General features: G+C 39.0%; 1 protein-coding gene across 1 annotated transcript in view; it reads left to right on the forward strand.

The window, feature by feature from the left end:
• Positions 1-20,128, forward strand: part of EYA1 (EYA transcriptional coactivator and phosphatase 1) — a 155,145-nt gene that overhangs the window by 11,658 nt on the left and 123,359 nt on the right. The window contains exon 2 of the mRNA XM_056485623.1: positions 386-493. Within this exon, the coding sequence (XP_056341598.1) occupies positions 461-493 (33 nt within the window). The 5' untranslated portion in view covers positions 386-460. The remainder of the gene's footprint in view (positions 1-385; positions 494-20,128) is intronic.

Consider the following 20,128-nt stretch of genomic DNA (forward strand, 5'->3'; position numbering starts at 1 on the left):
TCCTCTTAGCATTAAAGTACTATTGACATTGATAGATATCAGGGGAAGGCTGAGCTTCCTAAAGGGGAAAAAAAAAAAAAAGAAAAAAAAGAAGAGATGTGTTGTTGGCACAGAAATAGTGGCGGTAGAAGAGTTCCTGGCTGCCTTTTATTCTTCTGCAGACAGCGAGCACAACGGGGCTCTCGCTGCCTGCTTTTGGCTTGCATGGATTCGCAATAAACAGCTCAGCTATGTATTTATTTTCAAGACTGATTCAAGTCTTCAAAGACAACTGCTCCCAACTTGTGAATACTTGTAAGTTGCTCGAAAGCTGCAGCAATGAAGATCAGCTCCTAGTTTCATGCCAACAAATTAATCCGACTATGTGGTACTGTCTTTTCCACAGGTGTGTGTGTACTAGGACTGTCTGAACCTCCCTGTAACTAATAGCCCGTATATAATTTGGAAGGAGAAATCTTCAATGGAAGACCCCGAGGGAATAAATGGGAAGTCTGTAAGTAAACAACTTGTCAGTCCTGAGAAAAAAAGTTGCGGCTTTTAAAGTGGCAATTATTTTTGTGGTGACCAAGTGAATGAAAGTCTTAGCTCCGTGCACTTTTAGTGATTGGAAGAAGCAGGGAATGATGAAATTAATTGAGAGATGGAGGCTTGTTCAAAAGCTACAGAAAATTAAGTGTAGCTTTAAAAATAGTTTTTTTCAGTGATTCATATTACGTTCATTTGTTGCTTTCTCTGAAAAATACTTGGCCTGCTGTGTTTATGTTGTTAACATTTTTATCTGTTAGGGAGTTTTCGTCCCATTTTTTGAAGTTATTTCTCTTTGCCTGTGTGAATATATGCAAATACTGCTTCTAGGTGAAGCGAGTGCAACTCCTAGCTGTGAAGTCTTAAGAACAGTGGCAAAAAAATGTAGTAGCATTGTTATTTGTTGTAAATGCCTGCTTGTAGGGTCACAATAATAGATGCAATTAAGAATGTTTCATGCACGGTCAAATGATTAGTTGTGTGTTTTGGTTTTGTTAGTTTAATTTGTGACATCATTCTTGGCACTCAGTGAAATTCAAAATGCTACATCTATGTTTTTATTCTGAATTGTTTAACAGAAACTGTATGTATTGAGATTACCTTATTTTTGCCAGTTGTAAAATAAGTCCAAAAAAACTACTATTTAGTAAATTTAATTAGATTTATTTCCAGTGTTTTTTCTACTCTGTTGCTACATGAAATGAAAGCATCAAGGAAGCTGAATATAGAAACATAGAATACAAAGGGAAGAGTGAGAGATAATAGAGAGAGTACTGTCAAATGTAGAAAGTAAACACATCAGAAAAAATGCAGAAAAAAGCCCTTTAATAATAAGCCTGTTGTGTTTTTGTTACACTTCATGTGTAGTGTAATTTTTACTGTCTGAAGCAATATGGCTTTGATTATTTTCCAATGTTCATTTGTTCCAGTCTTGTCTCTATGTGTACATTTGAGTATTTATCCATCACTGCTACTGCCATGTGTGGACAGGACCAGTTAACTCTTAGGAAAAGGGTGGCCATGGTTACCAACAGGCACTAAACAGGGATGGTCCTGTTTGCAGTTGCAGTGCCAGAGCTTTCAGCACCACCCAAGCTCCTCGTTCTGTTTGGAGTCAGGCTTTCCTCCATGCATGAAAAGCCTTTCCCTGATGCTGTCAGGGTTTTCTGTGGCTTCCACTGCAAAACTTCCCCTCTGTATGCCCGGCATAGCCTGGGCTTGGTGTGCTGTGGAGGGTTTGGGCTGGGTAATTGCATGCTGGAGCTGTATGTAATGACAAATGTAACTGTCGCTTAGCATAACAGGAGTATTAAGGGAAATATTTGTTCATGGTTTGGCACCACCAGCACTCCTGTTGGGGTTATTCATTCCATTCCTTGTTTTCACCACTTAGTCCAGAGGGCCTGTAAAACACTTCATCTGCTCAGAGTTTCCCCTCGCATTACCCGAGTGGGTGGTAGTCATTGATGCTATCAAGGTTATCAAAATCTAAACCAGTAACTGCTGCATAGACCCCCTGCACTGACTAGCACTCAGGCTTCTGTAAACGGGGATTGAAGCACCCACAGGTACATGACACAGGGCAGGGTGTGACTCTTCTGACTGCAGTGTCATTGTTTAAAATTGGAGTATTAGACCCTGGAATCAGATCCTTCAATTAGATCTCACTTGAAGTTATTCATGACTGGACAGTCTGCTGCGTTTGCAACAGTCAGTTGATCAACAGGAAGATTTCCTAAAAGCAGTGGTCAGGAGGCAAAATAGTCTCAGTGAAAATAAAGATGATGGCATTATTTTTGTTTAATTTGCTCTGTGTATGTGCATAGAAAGAAAGACAGAGTGAGGGATAGATTAGCACTCTGTAATTAGAAACCAGAAACCAAAACCTGTTTGGGATTTAAGATCCCAAACACATGTAGTGACTTTGAAAACCTGGTGCAAGTCCGTAGGAAAAGAAGAAGACTTCCCTACACATACCAGTTGAAAAGTAATTTAATTTTGCAACTGGCCAATGCAAACTATATGGTGGAAGGAATTTCAGGTACATGTGCATAAGGGAGCAGCTTTATTCAACAACTGAGAGATGAAGCTGGATAATGTTTTTAGGAAGACAGAGCTAGATAGACAACAGAGATAGTACTGGGAGAAGGTAAAAGAAAATGAAAAGGAAGTTATCAGACAACAGTGTAAGAGAGTAGATGAGGAGGAATTTTTCCACTTTGGCCAAGATTTCTCTTTTGAGGAAGGGGATGATGTTGTGATGTTGCACAAGGGAATACATGTCAGGGTTGATGGGTACAGAGGGTACCATAATAAGCCCAGTAAACTCACTTCTGTACTTCTGTTGCACTCACACAGCTGAGAGAGTATTTTAGCCATTTCCTAATCAAGAAATCATTCTAATTGTTCTGTCGCATTCTTGGTTTGCGTTCTGTAGGAAATTAATTTCAAACTTGGGCTTGCAAACTTGGACTTTATGTCTGCCCCTGCCTTTCCTTTACTAGGTGCTTGAGAAAGAAGCACAATGCAAACCTGAGGCTGGCTGGACAGAGTATATCAGTGTGTTATCATGTCTGAAAATTTCACTGAAGTTCTGCTGCTTTCTTTCCAAGTCCAAAAAAAAACTTTGAAGCTTGTTTGCTAATGATACATGCACTTATCAAAGATGGTTCACTTATGTTTCATCAAGCTAAAACAAATGGTTGGGTTTTTTTGATTTGTATTTTCTTCACCATCCTGAGGGGGCTTTTCTGCCTGCCAGTCATTTGCAACAAGTCCCACTGCTCAAATATACTTGAGAAATAAAAATAACAACTTCTTGTTTTAATTATTTTCGAGATGAAAATGCCATTTTAGGTGTTAGAAAAATTCTGATTGTATGGAGACTGAGACTGAGTAACAGTACATCTTATACCAAATTGATTTTAAAAAATTATGTAAAATTATCATGGCTTGTATTTGTGGTAGGCTGTCTACCAGTCCCAAACTTGGTATTGGCATGAATTTATTGCCCTAGAAACCTTCTGGAAGCCCTAAGAACATGACAAACACTGATAAGATTCAGCATGATAACCCAGGTGTTTAGAGGTACCCTGATTATGACTTCTAAAAAAACCTCAAAAAGGGCAGTGTAGAGGTCAGCAGATATTTTATTTCATTTGATTTGCCTGTGATTTTTTTTTTTTTTTTTTAATGCATGGGGTTTATTTATTTGCAAAACTCGGCACAAGAAAATTTTCACAAGTAAATATTGACCTGTTTTCGGCAATTACTATACCCTCTGGGGTTATTTTGGAGGGCTTTTCTTCCATAACTCTCTCTCTGGTAGCAATATCAAGTTATTATATAGCATAAAATAATTTTCATTCCTACCCTGTCCAGGCTGGTAATTGAAAATTCTCACTGCAGGATTGCACACCAAGAAGTATTTTCAGTTTTTGATGATGGAGTTTGCCCATCTGGAAAACAGAGCGAAGACTCTGAGGCCCTCAGCAGTCAAGGTAGATCCAAGTAGTGTGTACCCAATGAGCCAAAAAAGGAGGTGCTCTTGGTTCACTCCAGCAGTTAATCTTCTCTGATTCCCCCCACAGCCCCCAAACCTCAACTTTCAGTCAGCACTCTGGGCAGCCTGGCTGCATATTTCCAAATTCTTCCTCCTCCCTGCTGCTCACTGGACACTTCTCTCCTGCAAACCCCATGCCACGTACTGGAGAGCAGAACTCTGTGCCGAAAATTCACCTCCTACCTCTGCCAGTGGAAAGACACAGACCAAATAGCTGGTTTCAGCAAGGAAGGGGGAGGGAAAATAAAAACCCACACCAAAAAACATCCAGCACCTGGCTGCAGCAAAATAATGAATTTTGCAGCAAACATGCGAGATTCTGTGGAATCTTGGAAATATGCCAGACTCCACGACCACAGAAATGCTGAGTCCATGGGGCCCAGAGAGAGATGGCTGGGGCAGTTCACATCTCTCTGTCTTTGTTTCAAGCTCCTTGCAGTCTTACTGAGGCATCAGATTACACTCTCTTCACATTTTCAAGGTTATCTTCACTACCAGAAGGGCTAGAAAGTTCATTTTGTTTCAAGGCGAGCCAGGATCCGGCAGCACAACTCTCGAGCGGTTTCAGAGGCCACTGCCATGGTGATGGCATGGCTGTGCCTGAGGGCAGGGCTGGTGACCTGCAGATTTGAGCAGCATCATCAATGACATGTCTGTCACGCTTACTCACATTACCTGTTTGTCACATTAGAGAGCAAAGTCTATGAGGAGGAAGGGTGAAAATATAAGTATTTTACCTTCGTCCGAAAACTACAGCACTGTCACTGTGAATGTCATGCATGTGCTGCCTAGTTTTTCTCAAAGACTGGCACAGCACTGTTCTCCCCTCTGTGTTCCCCTCCTGTTCTGAAGAAATGTGTGACACGCTTCCTTTTTGGAAAGCTCTGCAAGGCAATAACCAGAAAGCACCATGCAATTGCAATCTGTAACTGAGCCTATAAAATGTAATCGCCTGCACCCTTCCCACTCCCCTTCCCCTCTCTATCTGCAATTGGTAGAATATTGGAAACATAAGCCACAAAACCCACTTATTACGCTCAGTAAGTGTCAAAAAGAATGAACAGCCGGAACTAGCTGATGTATTTAAGTTCCCCAAATTGAAGTGAGCTGCTGCTAGGCCGTCTATAGCAACTGCTCAATCAGTAACTATTGATATAATTTTTTTCTTTCAAAACATTTTAGTGAAAATTCTCTTGAAAATTGTAAGCTGTTTGTGGAAAGTTTGAAAATGTTATTCACTGCAAGCTCTTCATTCATCTGGGTTTGCAGTAACACCAAGGAGAAATTCTTGTCACTTAAAATATACCTTTCCTAATTGGTGGTAGAAATCCTACAGTGCCATAGGCAATGGTGCTTGTAGCACTGGCAGAAGTACTGCTACCCACAGCTTGTAGAGTTGGGCATGTTCCTCAAGGTCACAAAGACCTTGCAGGGCTTTTGTTGGGGTCCATCAACAGATACCACCACTTGGTTACAAATCCTTGTTTGCTCAGAGATGTGGAACCTTTCCTTTGTTATGGCATGGGGCATTTGTAAAAGTGGGTATATGAGAAATACACAATCCATCTGACTTTTTCCAGCCACTGTGTGCAACTGTTCAGCGTGGAGTCTCTTCTTGAAAGTCTTGATGAAGTTGTAGCTTAGCCCTTAACAGTAAAAAGCAAACTGCCAGTGAAGTTTATTTTCTTTTTTACTAGGTTTTCTGGACCATTGTTCCGCTCGAGGAGCCATGTTTGTTAGTTTTGGCTCTCTGACTTCTCTTCCTTAAGGATAAACTCTCCTTAGGCAGTTGTACAACTATGCACTGAAAGACTGCATAGCAGTTTATTCACAGCCCAAGCTCCAGCCGAATTCAACTGTGTGACTTCCTGGCTTAAGCAGGGGTGCATCCGTAATGTAAATACCTACTTGATTCTGTGGAAAACCAGGAGGTTTTTTGTTTGTTCTTGTAAAAGATTCCTGCGGGAAGCTTAACTTTAAAGTTGGCATCCAGCCTTCTCTGCTGTGACTCGGATACTGATCTGATTTTGTGCTTTCATGGACATTTTTATATTTGAAAATTTTTAATTCAACATTAGCTTTGCTTACAAGCTACAGAGCAGAATAAAATCGCATTACAAACATTGTAGTATTAGATTTTATCACCATTTACTTCTTCTCGTCTGCCCAGGGATTTCTACATGTTCGGTAGAACTAATTTGCAGTCAGACACTGAGGTCTTCTAGAAGGCCAGCAGGCTCCACAAACTAATTTATCCAAATAACCAATCCCTCATAGGCCAACCATAGAAGGACACCAAAATGGCCTAAGCAGGCAAAGCCCCCTTTTGAAGTCTGGAATGTTTTGACTGACTTGAAACAGGCGGCAGGAATGAAGGGATAATTTTCAGTGACCCATGGGACTTTTTTGCCATTTTCAAATATTAGGTAAAACAAAGAGAAATTGCTTGTTCTAATTTAGAAAGACTTAGCAATCCGGAAGGTAACCAGACTCAGAATTGAGTACTAAGGTATAGAGCTGAAGTTTACTTAATGCATTGAAGGTTTGCATCTGGGTATATGGTATTTACACACCCACACATACACAGGCTGCTTTACTTACACATGCGCATACCTAAACTGTTTTTTGAATTTGACTTCTATAAAAAAAAACTTTAGCACAAAGTATATTTATGCAACACTAAGTGGACTACCTGAAATGCTGTTTTTAAGTACATACGTATGGTTTTTCTTGAAATAATAATTTCTAATCAGATGGATGTGTTTCAGTTGCTCCTTCAAAAGCTGGGATAGTCGCTCAGATGCCAGGACTTCTGTGCCATACCTGTTTTCTTCCACCCACTGTCCGGGTGCCATTTGAGTAAATGTGGGAATTAATTCAATTTCTAGTTTTCTAGTCTAAAGTACTCTTGCAGATACAAACGGGAAATATTTTGATGCACACATCAACCCACAATTTTCTATTAATTCTCCTAGGGAGAAGGAGAGAATGTGACTAGAAATAAAATGAAAACTTTACAGATCAGGTATTTCACATCCAGCTACTTGAATGTGCACCTTAAAGACAGTGTGGAGCAATCGCATGGACTTCAGCACCTTTTTTAAAGACATGCTCTTGTAAATTTGGTCTCAAGTTTACCATGTATATTTATGTGTCAGGTCAAATCCTGAATTTAGCAACACTAATGACACAGACCAGCTCCAGCACTCAGCTTCATTGCCATGACATTGACTTGCAGGTAAGCTGGAGTTTCCCAGCGGAAGGAATGTTGGCTGTAAGAAGGATCACTAAGCCAGTAGTGAAGCTGCTCCACCTGTGCTTAATAGAACTCTGTCTCCTTAAAACCGTATTTTAATGAGGATTTTGGTCACCAGCTCACCCTTTTCCTTCTGACGTCTTTGGTGGTTCTCGGCATGGAGCATTGCTGTGCAGCTCACGTGTGTCCTGATATCTGTATGGAGAGCAATGTCAGCAGATGGGGGGTTCAAGTTGGCACTTAAATATTTATGGTACTGGTTTGGGCTGTGGCTGTCACTGGTATTGCTCCTAAATACAGGACAAACTCCTAGTTTTACTTTATTATTTTACATGGGATATTGAAATATAGGTTCCTTCCAGTTTCAGATTTCTCTGAAATATGAATTTTTACTGTTGTCCTATGGTAATAGAAAATACAATAGAATGACAAAGATATTTTGTGTAAGTGCAGTTTTCAATTCTATATGTACTGACCTCAGATTAGTGGATTTCAGTAACATGATGTTTAAATTAATGTTATTTTGGTGTTAGTTTATATATGTGTGTCTGTGTGCATGGAATGTATTAGATTAAATTAAGTTATGTTCCAGATTTTACTTGAGGAATATAATTTTGTTAGTAGTTAATAATGTTAATGCCATGATTTTCTCATATTATGTTTACATATATGGCTACAGTAAAATCAAATTATATTTGCTGGGGGTAAGATTAGTCAGTCAAGGAGCTGTTTACAACAGGAGAAATTAAAATTCAGACTTGGTAGGAAAGAGATTCTTCTCTATTTCTGTCTGCCTTGCTGTAGCTATTCTGTCTAGACTGTCCTGGAAGTCGTAGACTCAGTGGTCTCATGGTCTGTGCACAGCACAGCAGCAGAGTCTGGCAGTGAATAGAAAGCTTCATAGGGATTTCTCATCAATCACACAGAATTTGTCTTTTTGGCATTTTTGGCATTCAAAGCCTTATATTCTGCTACCAATATTCACATAGGGTGGACTTTCCATTGTATTGACAGTGCACCTCTACAACTGTGCAGTGCAGCAGATGGGAGAAAATTCCTTTTCAGCTCCTATGGAGGTCAGCTCCTACCCCAAAGCACAGGATTTGATTGTCCTGATTATAATTTACAGAGTTGTAAATGCTGTTAATGGTCATAAGTCAATGAATTAAACTGCTTGATGATAAAAAAAAAATGTTTTTATCTTTTTTCTCATTCTATTTTAAAAGAAGAAAGTAGGAGACTAAGTAATTTCAGACACACTTTCATACTTTCCTTATGCTGCAGAGTAATTTTAAAATATAATCTAAGTGTTGCATTTGGGGAAAATGAATGGGGATTCAAAGAGTGAGAGCTTTTAGAGTAAGCACTGCTTTGGTGCTTGTACATAAGGAATTTGGTCTTGCTGAATGTGTGTTTAGTACTGCAGATATTTTTAGAAAGTAAGCATGATCTATTTTTTATTTTATTTTTATTCTTCGTAATTGGACATATTTTTCATGTTTGACCACCCTTTTAGGCCTGTAAATAATTTAAAAGATCTAAAAGTATCTCAGTATTTAGAATCAACTAGTTAAATGCTTATATGCCTGGCTTTCACCTTCAGTTATATGTACATGAAGAAAGAATCTAAATTTAGGGTTGCCCTGTTTCACTTGTATTTTTCTACTCTAGTTTGAAGCATTTGTTTTTTGGGGAACAAGCAAGGTTTGTTTTTTGGTAGGCTGATGAGTACCTCAGATCTTTGTCCTTTGCAACAAGAGGGAGAAGGTGTAAGATCTATGTTATGTTTTTCTCATTTTTTTTGCAAGGCTTTGTAAAAGCTAAGTGGCACATCAAGCAGGTTTCCATAGTGCAGACACTGCATAAATCCTCTGCTCAGTCCCTGTAAGGGCTGTATGCTGCCATTATGCTTTCTATAAACAGAAGACTAGCACACTGCCAAATCCTTGCAGCACTGGACATCAGCTCTTTCTGTTCTTGGCTTGTATTGTTTATTGATGCTCAAAGACTGTCTTATTTGCCACTATTGCATCCGCTTTTGATCATCAGGAGCAAAGAGTATCTTGCACTTCTTGGTAGCTTGAAATCTCCATCTCTGCAATTTCCTCTCCATCTGCAATTTTTTAATAAAATAATTACCTCTGATGAGTGTAAATAGTTTGACAGTATTTTGGTCTGACTAGAGAGACTTAAAAACTTCTCAGAAGCAAACACTTTCGGGGCTGGACAGAAAAACAAGAGCCACATATGACAGCTTGAAGAACCTCAGACTGGGACTAGCAGAGAAAAGCAAAAGGTAAGTGTGTGCCACCAGATTGGGATAGACAACATAACTTAGTCTGGTATTCTGTGTCTAACAGGATTTGGTGGCAGACAGTTTATCAGAGTAGGAGAAAGAGAGCAAATCCTTCTTTTGAGAGGATGGAAGATATATCCAGAACGTTGTGTTTAATGCTGTCCTTCATGAACTTGCTTTTGGGTATGTGTATGCTTTGATTGTCTGTAGTGGTAAGTTCCACAAGTTAATTATGCCTTTTCAAAGAAAGTGGTTTTGTTGTTTTATGCTTGCTGCATAATAACTGCAGCAAAAACATGGGGTTGTTAAGTTTTCCTGACATGAGAAATGACTTGTCAATCTCTGTTCACTTCCTGCAGTCTCTTTGCTGATTTGGTAGAATTCTCTTGTTTTCACGACACAAAGGTGTCTTTTCCAAGCTGAAGAACCTTGTTTTTTCCTGAGGCTGCTGCTCTCTGTGTGAGAGATTCAAGATGTGAACACTCTGACTTTATGATGTTTTGTGTTTTACTTTGTGTTTCCTTCCTAATAATTTTGAGCACTTCATCCACCCTTTTGACTGCCATTGGCCACCGAGGCATTGTTTTCAGAGGATTATTGGCAACAACTGCAAAATCTCTTCCTTGGGAATAATAGATAATTTAGCACTTATCCTTGTCCATTCTCAGTTTGAGTTGTCTTTTACTTTGCAATTATCAGCAGAGAGTTTCACCAGCTCTTGTCATGTATAGTCACCATGAAAGCAGTTTTCTGTAGGTAGATTTACTTTGAGCTGACCTGAGTCATTTAGCAAATTTATAATCTTGCTGTTTTCCAGGGTATTTATGGCTAATAGATCAGGTCATTTTGGAATTCCACATTGTGAAAATTGCCCACTTACTCAGTTCCATCCTTTAAATAGTAATTAATGACAGACCTTTTATTTTACCCTATGACAAATTGTTTGAAAGCTTTTGGCTTGTGGTAGCTTTTCAGAAATCTAAATATACTACATTAACCAAATCATCCTTATCCAAATAATCATTAACTCCTTACAGAAATGCAAGTAATCTTGAAGTTATAACTTCTCTTTACAAAACCATGCATTCTCCTTCCCATTACATCATATTCCCATGTGCCCACCAATTCTCTTGTTTATTATAGCAGCTGATTTGATCGTGCTTCCATTGTTTTAGAGCTCTTGGGTGAACTCTTGAATCTGGCTGGTTTGTGTCTCTTCATTTTGTTAATCTTTCCCAAAGCTTCTGCTGATACTTTGTTTTAGAGTTGTCGAGGTCTTCTCTTCCTGAATAGTGAGCATTGTGCAAATAATTAATTTAGCTATTTCTGCAGTGGTCTTGTCTTGACTGGATTTTCCTTTGTTACCACAGTTAAACGTTGGCTTTTGGCATGTTTTTTGTGAAGTGTTTATATTAATCTGTGACAATAACAAATGGTTCTTCAGGGTTGGGGTATTTTTTGCCTATGTTTTCCTGGGTATGCATTTGAATCTACAGAACATAAGCCCATTTCCAGTTTCAGGCATTTAACTGTAGTGTGTGGCACTCAGCTTGTGTAATGTCTCTGACAGACATTCAGAATCTTTTTCACTGAAGATTATCAGTTAACAAAAAGTCTTTGAAGCTGAAACTCTGTATGAATTTGTGTTGAATTAGGTTAAATATTTTTTGTCAAAAAAACCCCAGAAGCTGAGGACACTGGCATCAGTTGCAAATCAGGAAGATGAGATTCCACCCCACCTTCACTCTGTTCTCTGGTGATGGTTCTTTGGGATGTCTGCCCATGGCAGACAGCTTGGGCTGGAGCAGAGGTGGGAATGAGCACCTTGCTGTTATGATCAAGTGTTCCACCCACTTGGCTACGGGTGAGCAACTTCCAGACAAACAAGATGCTTTCCTGGAGGAGCAGTTTGAATTCTAGCTCTAATCAGGCAGAAATGTGGTTTAAGCTCTCCTTTACATTCTTTGGCTTGTAAGATAGGGTTGTAGGAAACACCTGCTTCAGCCACCCACCCCCTCTTTCTGTTGTCATCCAATCTTTTTGTTAAAAGCTCTGTCTCCCCTTGCTAGTAAAGTTTCTGGATAGTTCTGATTTATGGTCTGACTCAAAAGGGTTAGACAGATAGGTTTTGGGAGAGTGGGAACATAACCTTCTTGCATATGGGAGTGTATTTTACTTTCTTTTTGGAACTTGCATCTCTCAGACCAAGAAAAGATACTGCTGAGAAACATTCAGTTATTTACGTAATATTTTTTTAAGGTCAATGAGTAGCTTTGTGAGTTTCAAAAAATATGTAATATGTCCTTTATATCTACGGGAAGATCAAAGATCCATTCTGGCAGGTGGCAGAGAGGAAAGAGAAAAGCAAGCTGCTGCTTAAAGAAATTGCATGTTTATTTTAGAGCAACATACGATGGAAGGGTAAATTTTAGGGTTTTAATCCCATCTGTCCTAAAAGTAAATTCTGAGAGTTGAATTACTTAATTTATTTTTTAATATTATATTTTTAAAATGAAAAATGAATTTATTCAATACTGTTAATAAATAATTCATTAACTATTTTTTCTTGTCTTTTGGTTGAACAGATGCACTATTTGAAGATTAACTCCTATACAGGTCTTTGTTGCTGTTGTTAAAGATCAGTAACCAGTCAGATCTATTGAGACCCAGGCCTCAGGTAGTTTAGGGCTTCAGTGGGCACTTGCAGCCAGTTGCTGCTGCAATGTTGCTGGATAAACGTTAGAGCTTGGGACTGAAAATACAGTCTGCATCATCACTCCTATTCACTGTGGCTAAATCCTGAGCAAGTCAGCTGGAGTGCAAAATGTGTGGTTCTGCTCTTACTTTGTACTCTTTTCTTCCTCCACTTTATTCCTCTTTCCCATCTCTGTTGCCTTCTGTTCAAGAAAAGTGTGTCCTAATTGATATGCATGATTCCTCTAGCACGTGAGTGAATCCTCAACTGGCAAAGGTGCTAAAACCTAAGCCTAACACTGTCTGGTAGTAGCATAATTTGGTAGATCTGAGAACTGCTGATAAAATCATGAGCCCAACTTGGTCAACATATTACAACTGAAAGTGTGCAGGTGACAGAAGCTGTTTCTATTTTAATTATACTTCCTTCCACTCTTGTTTGTTTCATTTTCTTTTCTTCAATTAGAAAAGATTTGGCACCTGCAATATAGCAGCTCCAGATCCTTTTCCTGTCTCTTCCCAGGCTTCTTCCAGGGAAGAGTTAATCCAATGACCATTGGATTATAATGGCAAAGATTTTATCCCCTTGTTGACCTCCACATAAAATGTCTTGACATATAGGTGAGAAGAGAACAAGAAGTGTTAGCAGAAAGAAAGCAGTTGTAATACCTTAATATTCTGAAAGCACTAATTGCTTTTTATTTATTAAAGATTTAGACAGTCTGTGTGTGGATCATTATGATGGTGGGATGTGATGACTCCTCTGTACTTGAAATACCAGGATGTATTGACTGCTTTTCATCATGTAGTGAGAAGGGTCATTTCAGCACCTTTGAATCCCTGGGCCTTTTAGAGCATCTCTTGTGTGTAAGAGCTGTTACCTGAATGTTGTGGCATTCAGTGTATTGTGCAGGAGGAGGTTGTGGTGATCAAAGACAAGGAGGAAGGAGAGAACTGCACTGTGTAGTGTAATCTATTACCCAGGAGTGGATAATAAAATGCTGTGGAAGATAACTCTGAATGGGAAGTGAGGCAGGTAAATTTGGGAAAAAAAGAAGGATAAGTCATTTGTTCCTTTTACCTCTAGCTGAAAGTACTCCTCCACTTACCTGCCTTTCCCAGTCTTTGACTTCTTGTCTTTGTTTCATGTTTTACTGGCTCAGAACAGTCCTTTATTTCAGTTGACCAAGGATCATAACAGCACATACTGAAAAATTTTTTCTGCCTCTGGGCTCTCCAGTCTTTTATAACCTGCCGTGAAAATGAAAATGGAGGCTAAATGTTTTTCCAGCATGACTTTGAGAGTTATCAATTATGTCCTTCTGCTGATGAGCATTTTGACTATTTGCTTACTTCACACTAATGCCAGATTTACACTGATGCTGTTTAGGTCATCCTGACTCCTTTCCTTGAGCACTGGTACACCTTTGGCTTTGCTCCCATTGACTGTCAGCTTGTGCTAATAATAAACTGCGGATCTCAGCTGTCTTTGCTGAAAAGCCAGTGCTCTTTTGGGGACTTTTTTTTCCCCCCCTGCCCTCATCTTATTCAACCACTGATGTTTTGTGCCACTCTAGTTTCTCATTGTCAGGGGCTAAGTAGGAAAACATTATTCACTGCAAAGTGTTCACAGGGCGTTCAGCATTAGAGACAGCTGCTAGAAATAGAAGTCCTGTCCTTCTTGGTTTTGCTGAGCAGTTGTGGATAGTTTGTGTCAAACGAACTCAGTGGGAGATTTTATGTTGTTGTTACTGCTGTTACTTAGAGAGGATTGCAAACTCTTGCCACATTTTTTATTGCACGTGGCATTTACTGTCATGGAGTTCTTGTCTTAGTATGTTTTCTTTTTACAGGGTTGCTTGGCAAATGTTTCATGCTTAATTTTCTTTAATACCAAATCCTTGTGAGATACTAGTTTAGAGTATTAATATGCTGCCTGTAAGGCTTGCACCCTGCTGAGAAATTGAGAGAGCTGCATTTATAAGTCAAAGAGGATTGTCAGAAACAAGTGGTGCTGACAAACCCAATGTGTTTTGTGCTTTAACATTTGTTTTGTGTGAGTAATTTGTAGGTATAAAAGTAACATTTGAGTAAATTAAGTGATAGGAAGTGTTATGCAGGACCTGTGTAGGTCTGCCAAGGAAAATAAACATGACTGTGATGAAGTGTGTGATGGTGGTGTTAGCAGAGCTGTAGAGGCTCTTGGAGGGACGCTAAACAAGCGTCATTGGGATCATAAACAGGCTGACCATGTGGAGTCCAGGAGCTGGGCTTCTGAAACAGACATTCTCTTAATCGACCACAGCCTTTCATTTTACTGTTCACGAAAGAGTTTTAAAACTTTGCTGTTTTTATCAGTTCTGAATCTGTCAAAGTTGGAGGACTGGATTAACTGTAACATCTGATGTGTTTAATCCAAGATCTTTGTGTTAGCCCAGACTGTCACTAGTGGTTGCATGATTGCTCTGCTGACACTTTTAAAACATCTGAGACTTCAGTAAGGAGGAAATGAAATTTCTGTGCTCTGAGATCTCCTTGTGTAATTGCATGTAATATTCTGGTAGTAAGGAGGGTTTTGTTCTTAAGACACTGATCTGACTCTGGGAAATGAATCCTCTCCATGGCTGTCCTGCAAACTGCTTGTATGGCTGCGATGCTGTCTAGTTTGTCTGCCTGTTCTTTGTCTGCAAAATGGGACAGTAATGTTGCCTTCTCATCATATTAGTCGAAATAATTTGAGCTGGTTGTGGTAAGCCTCTGTTATGTAGAGGGGTTGCACTAAACACTGTCTTGTAGTCCTGAGCATTGAATTTATTCTTTTGAAAGTAAAGTGAGAGAGTGCCAGGCAAGAAAAGTGAACTACTCTAAGCTTTTGCTTTCAGTAATCAAAAGGATGAAGCTGGAAATATTCCTATGAAGATCTCTGTGTAAGTGCTCACAGGAACTATATTCCAGGGGGCAAATATAAAACACACAGAGACTGACCCATATGTTTTTGAAGTGATAAAGATCTGAAGTCTAGATTTGAACACTGTATTATCTGTCCCCATGGAGGGAATGGGAATTGTGTGTGCAAAGCTAAAGCTGTGAATTTGATCCAGAACTTTCTTCTATATTCTGTGAATGCAGCAATTTATCTTCAGGCACATTATTTTGTGTGACTTCTGCTTTGTGAGTGCACACACTTTTTGTCATGGTTGTTATATAGTTTATGAAAAAAAGTAAGTTTTGGAGCTATTTAAATTCTAGAGCAATTATTTTCTATAGCAGACATTGACATTTTAAAATGCTAAGCACTTATTTAAGTGACATTATTCAATACTTCCATATTTCTTTGTTCTCATCTGGTCAGAATATAGTGTGGGAATATTTTGCAACAATCCAAATTATAGAATATCTGCAGTAGTTTTTTTAGTATATTGAGTTCTTTAATGCAAAATGGTACTGAGAGGCAAATGAAGAAAATTCCAGGAAAAATAAAGCAAATTTTAAATTTGTTCTTTAGCTGTTTTTAAGATAGGAAAAAGTTAGTAGTCTTTCTTTTAGTCATCTGCTTTTGCTACTGTGTACAAATGATACTACATGAACAGAGAGCTACGTGATGCAATTTTAATAGTAGCAAGAATCTATTATCTTATAACTTGATGTTTTTTCAAGCAATGCAATTTTTAGAATCATTATTTTTAAATTATAAATATAAAGGTAGTTGCCACATGCATTTCTCCTATTTAATTTATATTTAACTGTGGTTGCTCTATTAATCTTTGTTTCGAACATTAAATGCCTTCCTCATGGCAGCTGTCCATTCACTAGTACCATGACTACTGGCATGTTAAGTTCAAAGTGGAATGTCTTGGAGAATGCAGATAATATATTTAGTTCCTGTCACCAGACAGCACAAGGCACCAGTGCGTCTCGTTCTCAGAAGAGAAAGCCAGATACTTTCTCTGCAATGTTCCCCTTCAGTTAATATCATTTGGAGATTTTTGAGCAAAAGTGCTAATCAAGTCTATCAGCATGATTTTTTTTTCTGCAATCTTTGGTGTTGTGAATACCTGGAAGAAAGTTTTAAATAAAATAATTTTAAAACCAGTGCCAGAGAGAATATGTAGGAATATGTATTATATGTTTTTTGGGGTTTTTTTCCCCAATGTTTAAATATATTTGTGAAAAAAACAGGCTGGAGTGGAGTGAATGCAGGAGAACTCTGGGTCTGAATGATCAGCCATTTTAAAACAAATTACAGAAGCTTATAGAAGAGAAAACTTTCCCAAGAGCATATTGAAAGGCTTAATCCATATTTCTAGAAAATTGCAGCTGTCAGGCTTTCTTTTATTACCCCAGCAAAATGCTGTGTCAGGTGTTACAAAGAAGTTTGGCCATGCATTTCGAAAATTAATAGCTTCCTTACAAATAGAAACGTGTCTGGTTGCACAACCAATTGGCATATTTTGATGTTCCTACTGAAAGTTATTTCTTTCACTGTATAATTTATGTTCAATAATTACACTATGAGGAAAGACTCATCTTCATGCATGTAAAAATCATTTATAGGAGGAGACCAATGATTACTATGCCAATCTTGCTGCATATAGTGCAGTCAGGTGCCCCTGAGAGTGTGCCATTCAATCACAGTGGATTCCAATGTGGAGCAATAAAGAACTGCAAATTTGCCACAAGGAAAAAATTGGTATTGACAAATTAATATATATCCCAAATAAACTGTGTTCAGTTTGTCCAAAGAACCAAATTGACAGCCAGTAAAGTATCTTACACTGATGGTCTGAGTTCCAGTACATTCCACTTTGTTCTAATAGGCTTTCCATCTTTCCAGTGCTTTCATCTAGCCATAGATTACTACTTGCATTAAGTTTAAGCCTCAGATTTTATGAGTTACATGGTTTTTTCAGTCCATGTTATGATTAGCATATTGAAAACTGCACTACTGTAATGGTGAATTTTTTCTTCTCGTGTGTAATTTCCCATGTTGAACCTGATGTTTATTGCCTCTTACCTTGTCATTGCACACCTCCAAGAAGAATCAGGCTTCATCTTCTCCTTATCTTCCTACTAAGAAAAAAAACAGCAGTAAGATTTCTTAATAGCCCTCTCTCCCTCAGGCTGATCAAAACCAGTTCTCTCAGCCTATTCTCATATGAAATGCTCCTCCTAATCTTGATAGACTCATGTCAGGCTCTTTCCAGTGTCTTATACTGGGTAGGCCAAAACTGGACACAGAAATTCAGATGCAGTCTCTTAAGTGCCAAATAGAAGAGGGGAAATGTTCTGTGATTTGCTGCTTGCACTCTTGCTCATATAGCTCCACATTCTTTGGCTTGCTTCACTTCTCATAGCTTGTGTTCAAATGCTCTCACATCCTTTTCTAGAAATCTGCACCCAGTCAGCTCCCAGCCTGCACTGTTGCATGGGGGTGTTCTATCCTGGCATGGGACTGGGTGTTTCCCTGTGTTGAACTCCATGAGTTTTCTACAGACCCACATCTCCAGCTTATCCACGTCCCTCTGATGAACTGCAGCTCTGCCCTGCCAGACTGGTAGGGTAAACTTCACAGTCTACAAACTTGTTGAGAGTATACACCACCCCTCTCCCTGCTTGTTTGTAAAGATACCAAACATTATGGGCTGTATTTTCAGCACTTGGTAAGATGACACTGGCACCTACCTGTCAGATGGCCTTTACATGGCTGATCACAAACCTTCAAGGCCAAATGTTTAGCCAATTCTCCACCTGCCTTATCTTCTACATATTTGTTGGAAAAGATGCAAGAGGCTTGCAGACTCTTGTCCACAGAGCCAGTAGTTTCATCTTGCAAGCAATCAAGTCAGTTAAGCACAAATTGTCCTTGTTAAATCCATGCTGGCTATTCAATTCTATCTTCTTGTCCATCTTGTGCCTAAAAGTGGTTTCTGAAAAGATTTGTTCCATAATCTTCCTGGAGACTGAGGTTGGGTTGACTGGCCTGTATTTTCCCGGAGTCTTCTTGTTCTTCTTGAGATGATATTGCATTAATTTTTTATAGTCCTAAGGAGTCTCCTCTATCATTGTGACCTCTCAGAGATGCTCAGTGATGCTGCTTTTCTACCTTTATCCTTACACACTCATTCCATGTCTCTACACTCCTCATGAGTAGCCTGTCCCTGCCTCTACCCTCTATGTTCTTCATTTTTGTGTTTAAGCTGAATCAAGAGTGTCTTTTTTCCTACATGCTGGCCTGCCTTTCATGCTCAGGTTCCTCAATGTTGGAAAGGACAGTGCCTTGGGAATGTTGTTGAAGGTAAGCCATCTTTCCTGGGCCCCTCCACTCCCATGGGGTCCTGCCAGCAGGTCCCACCTGCTCTTCTGAATGATCAGATGAGGTAGTGGGGCTGTGCTGTGCTCCTGACCTTGTCCATCACTGTGCAGTACCCACTGCTAGGTCTGCCAAACCTGCACTGCATTCAAACCAGGCTGCTCCCTACAGCAGCCTCCTCCCTGTCCTGCTAATGGATTTGAAACATATTCCTTTCTTCCAAGATGAGAACAATTTTTCGAGGCCACTCATCCCTAAACTTCAAAGGAAATAGCTTTAAATAAGCAGGCATTTGCCTAGAAATTGGCTATAATTAACAGTGGCTGCCCATTTAAGCAAAAAAGGAATCAGACAGTAAAACATGAGTGCAGATTGTGGGTGTAAACCATGGCTGGTTAGGTTAGGAAATTGATCTAAGTGTGCTCTTCTCCCCCTTCCCCTCCCCCCTTATAGAAGAATGCAAAATAACTATTGTATTTTGAATTACTATTGTTCCTGTGTAATGCTTATGGCATAAACACACCCCTTGACTTTTGAGGGAAGTTCTCACTTTTGAATGACCAGTAATTTTCTGTCAGTTTATCTAATTGATAATGTTTATGCCTGTACAGTGTACATAATAGAAAACTGCTTTTGTGGCAACTTCTAAAAGCTGAAACTCGGCTACAAAATTTGATAACCGCAAAAACTATTTAATGTAGCTGAATGCCAGGGCCCAAATATTTTCTCATTATGTAATGCACAAAACAAGTTCAATACCCACAACATTAAAACAATGCTTTCCTCTACTTCCTGGGATGCCTCCAGTTCCCTGCCTTTTATATTGAGGATTTTTATAAGTTCTGTTTCCCTTGTCTGCAGGGAAGAACAGGAATCACTAAATTAGTAAATTTACTAATACAGTGACAAAAAGCTGTAACTCTTTATTAACTGGCCAAAGATAAGTGGACTTATCTTTACTCACATTGCCAGACAAGTTATGGAGGAGTACAATACTGAGTTGATGACTGAGACATGAAGTTGAGTGTTTGCATTTTCCACCTTATCCAGTTTATGCTACCAAATGCTAAAAGTAAAATGGTTAATTTTGAAATTGTTAAGGAGGTACTTCAAGAACAATTACCAAAACCTAGTTTAAATTCTATAGTCCCTTCTGACTTGCAGTCAGGTTTCTGTCAAGTAAACTGCTACCCTGTTGGCCTTAGTCCTGGGGATATCCTTAACACAAAATGCTATTTGTGTTAAATTATAAAATCTTAGTTTTATAAAGTAGCTTGCATTATATAGGGCTTAAACTGGGTCCTCCATCACAGATACTGCCTTTAAGGCCTTGTATTTGCTGAACCTAGATGTAAGGTTTCAAAACCCAAACAATAATAATGGTAATAATAGTAATAGGCCTGAAGTTTCATCTCTTTTTGGTCCTTCAGGGGCAAGAATTAAACTTACTCAGTGGTTTCTGGAATAGTTGTGGTAGTTGAAAGT

Source organism: Oenanthe melanoleuca, chromosome 2 (assembly GCF_029582105.1).
Source record: "Oenanthe melanoleuca isolate GR-GAL-2019-014 chromosome 2, OMel1.0, whole genome shotgun sequence".
Taxonomy (NCBI): domain Eukaryota; kingdom Metazoa; phylum Chordata; class Aves; order Passeriformes; family Muscicapidae; genus Oenanthe; species Oenanthe melanoleuca.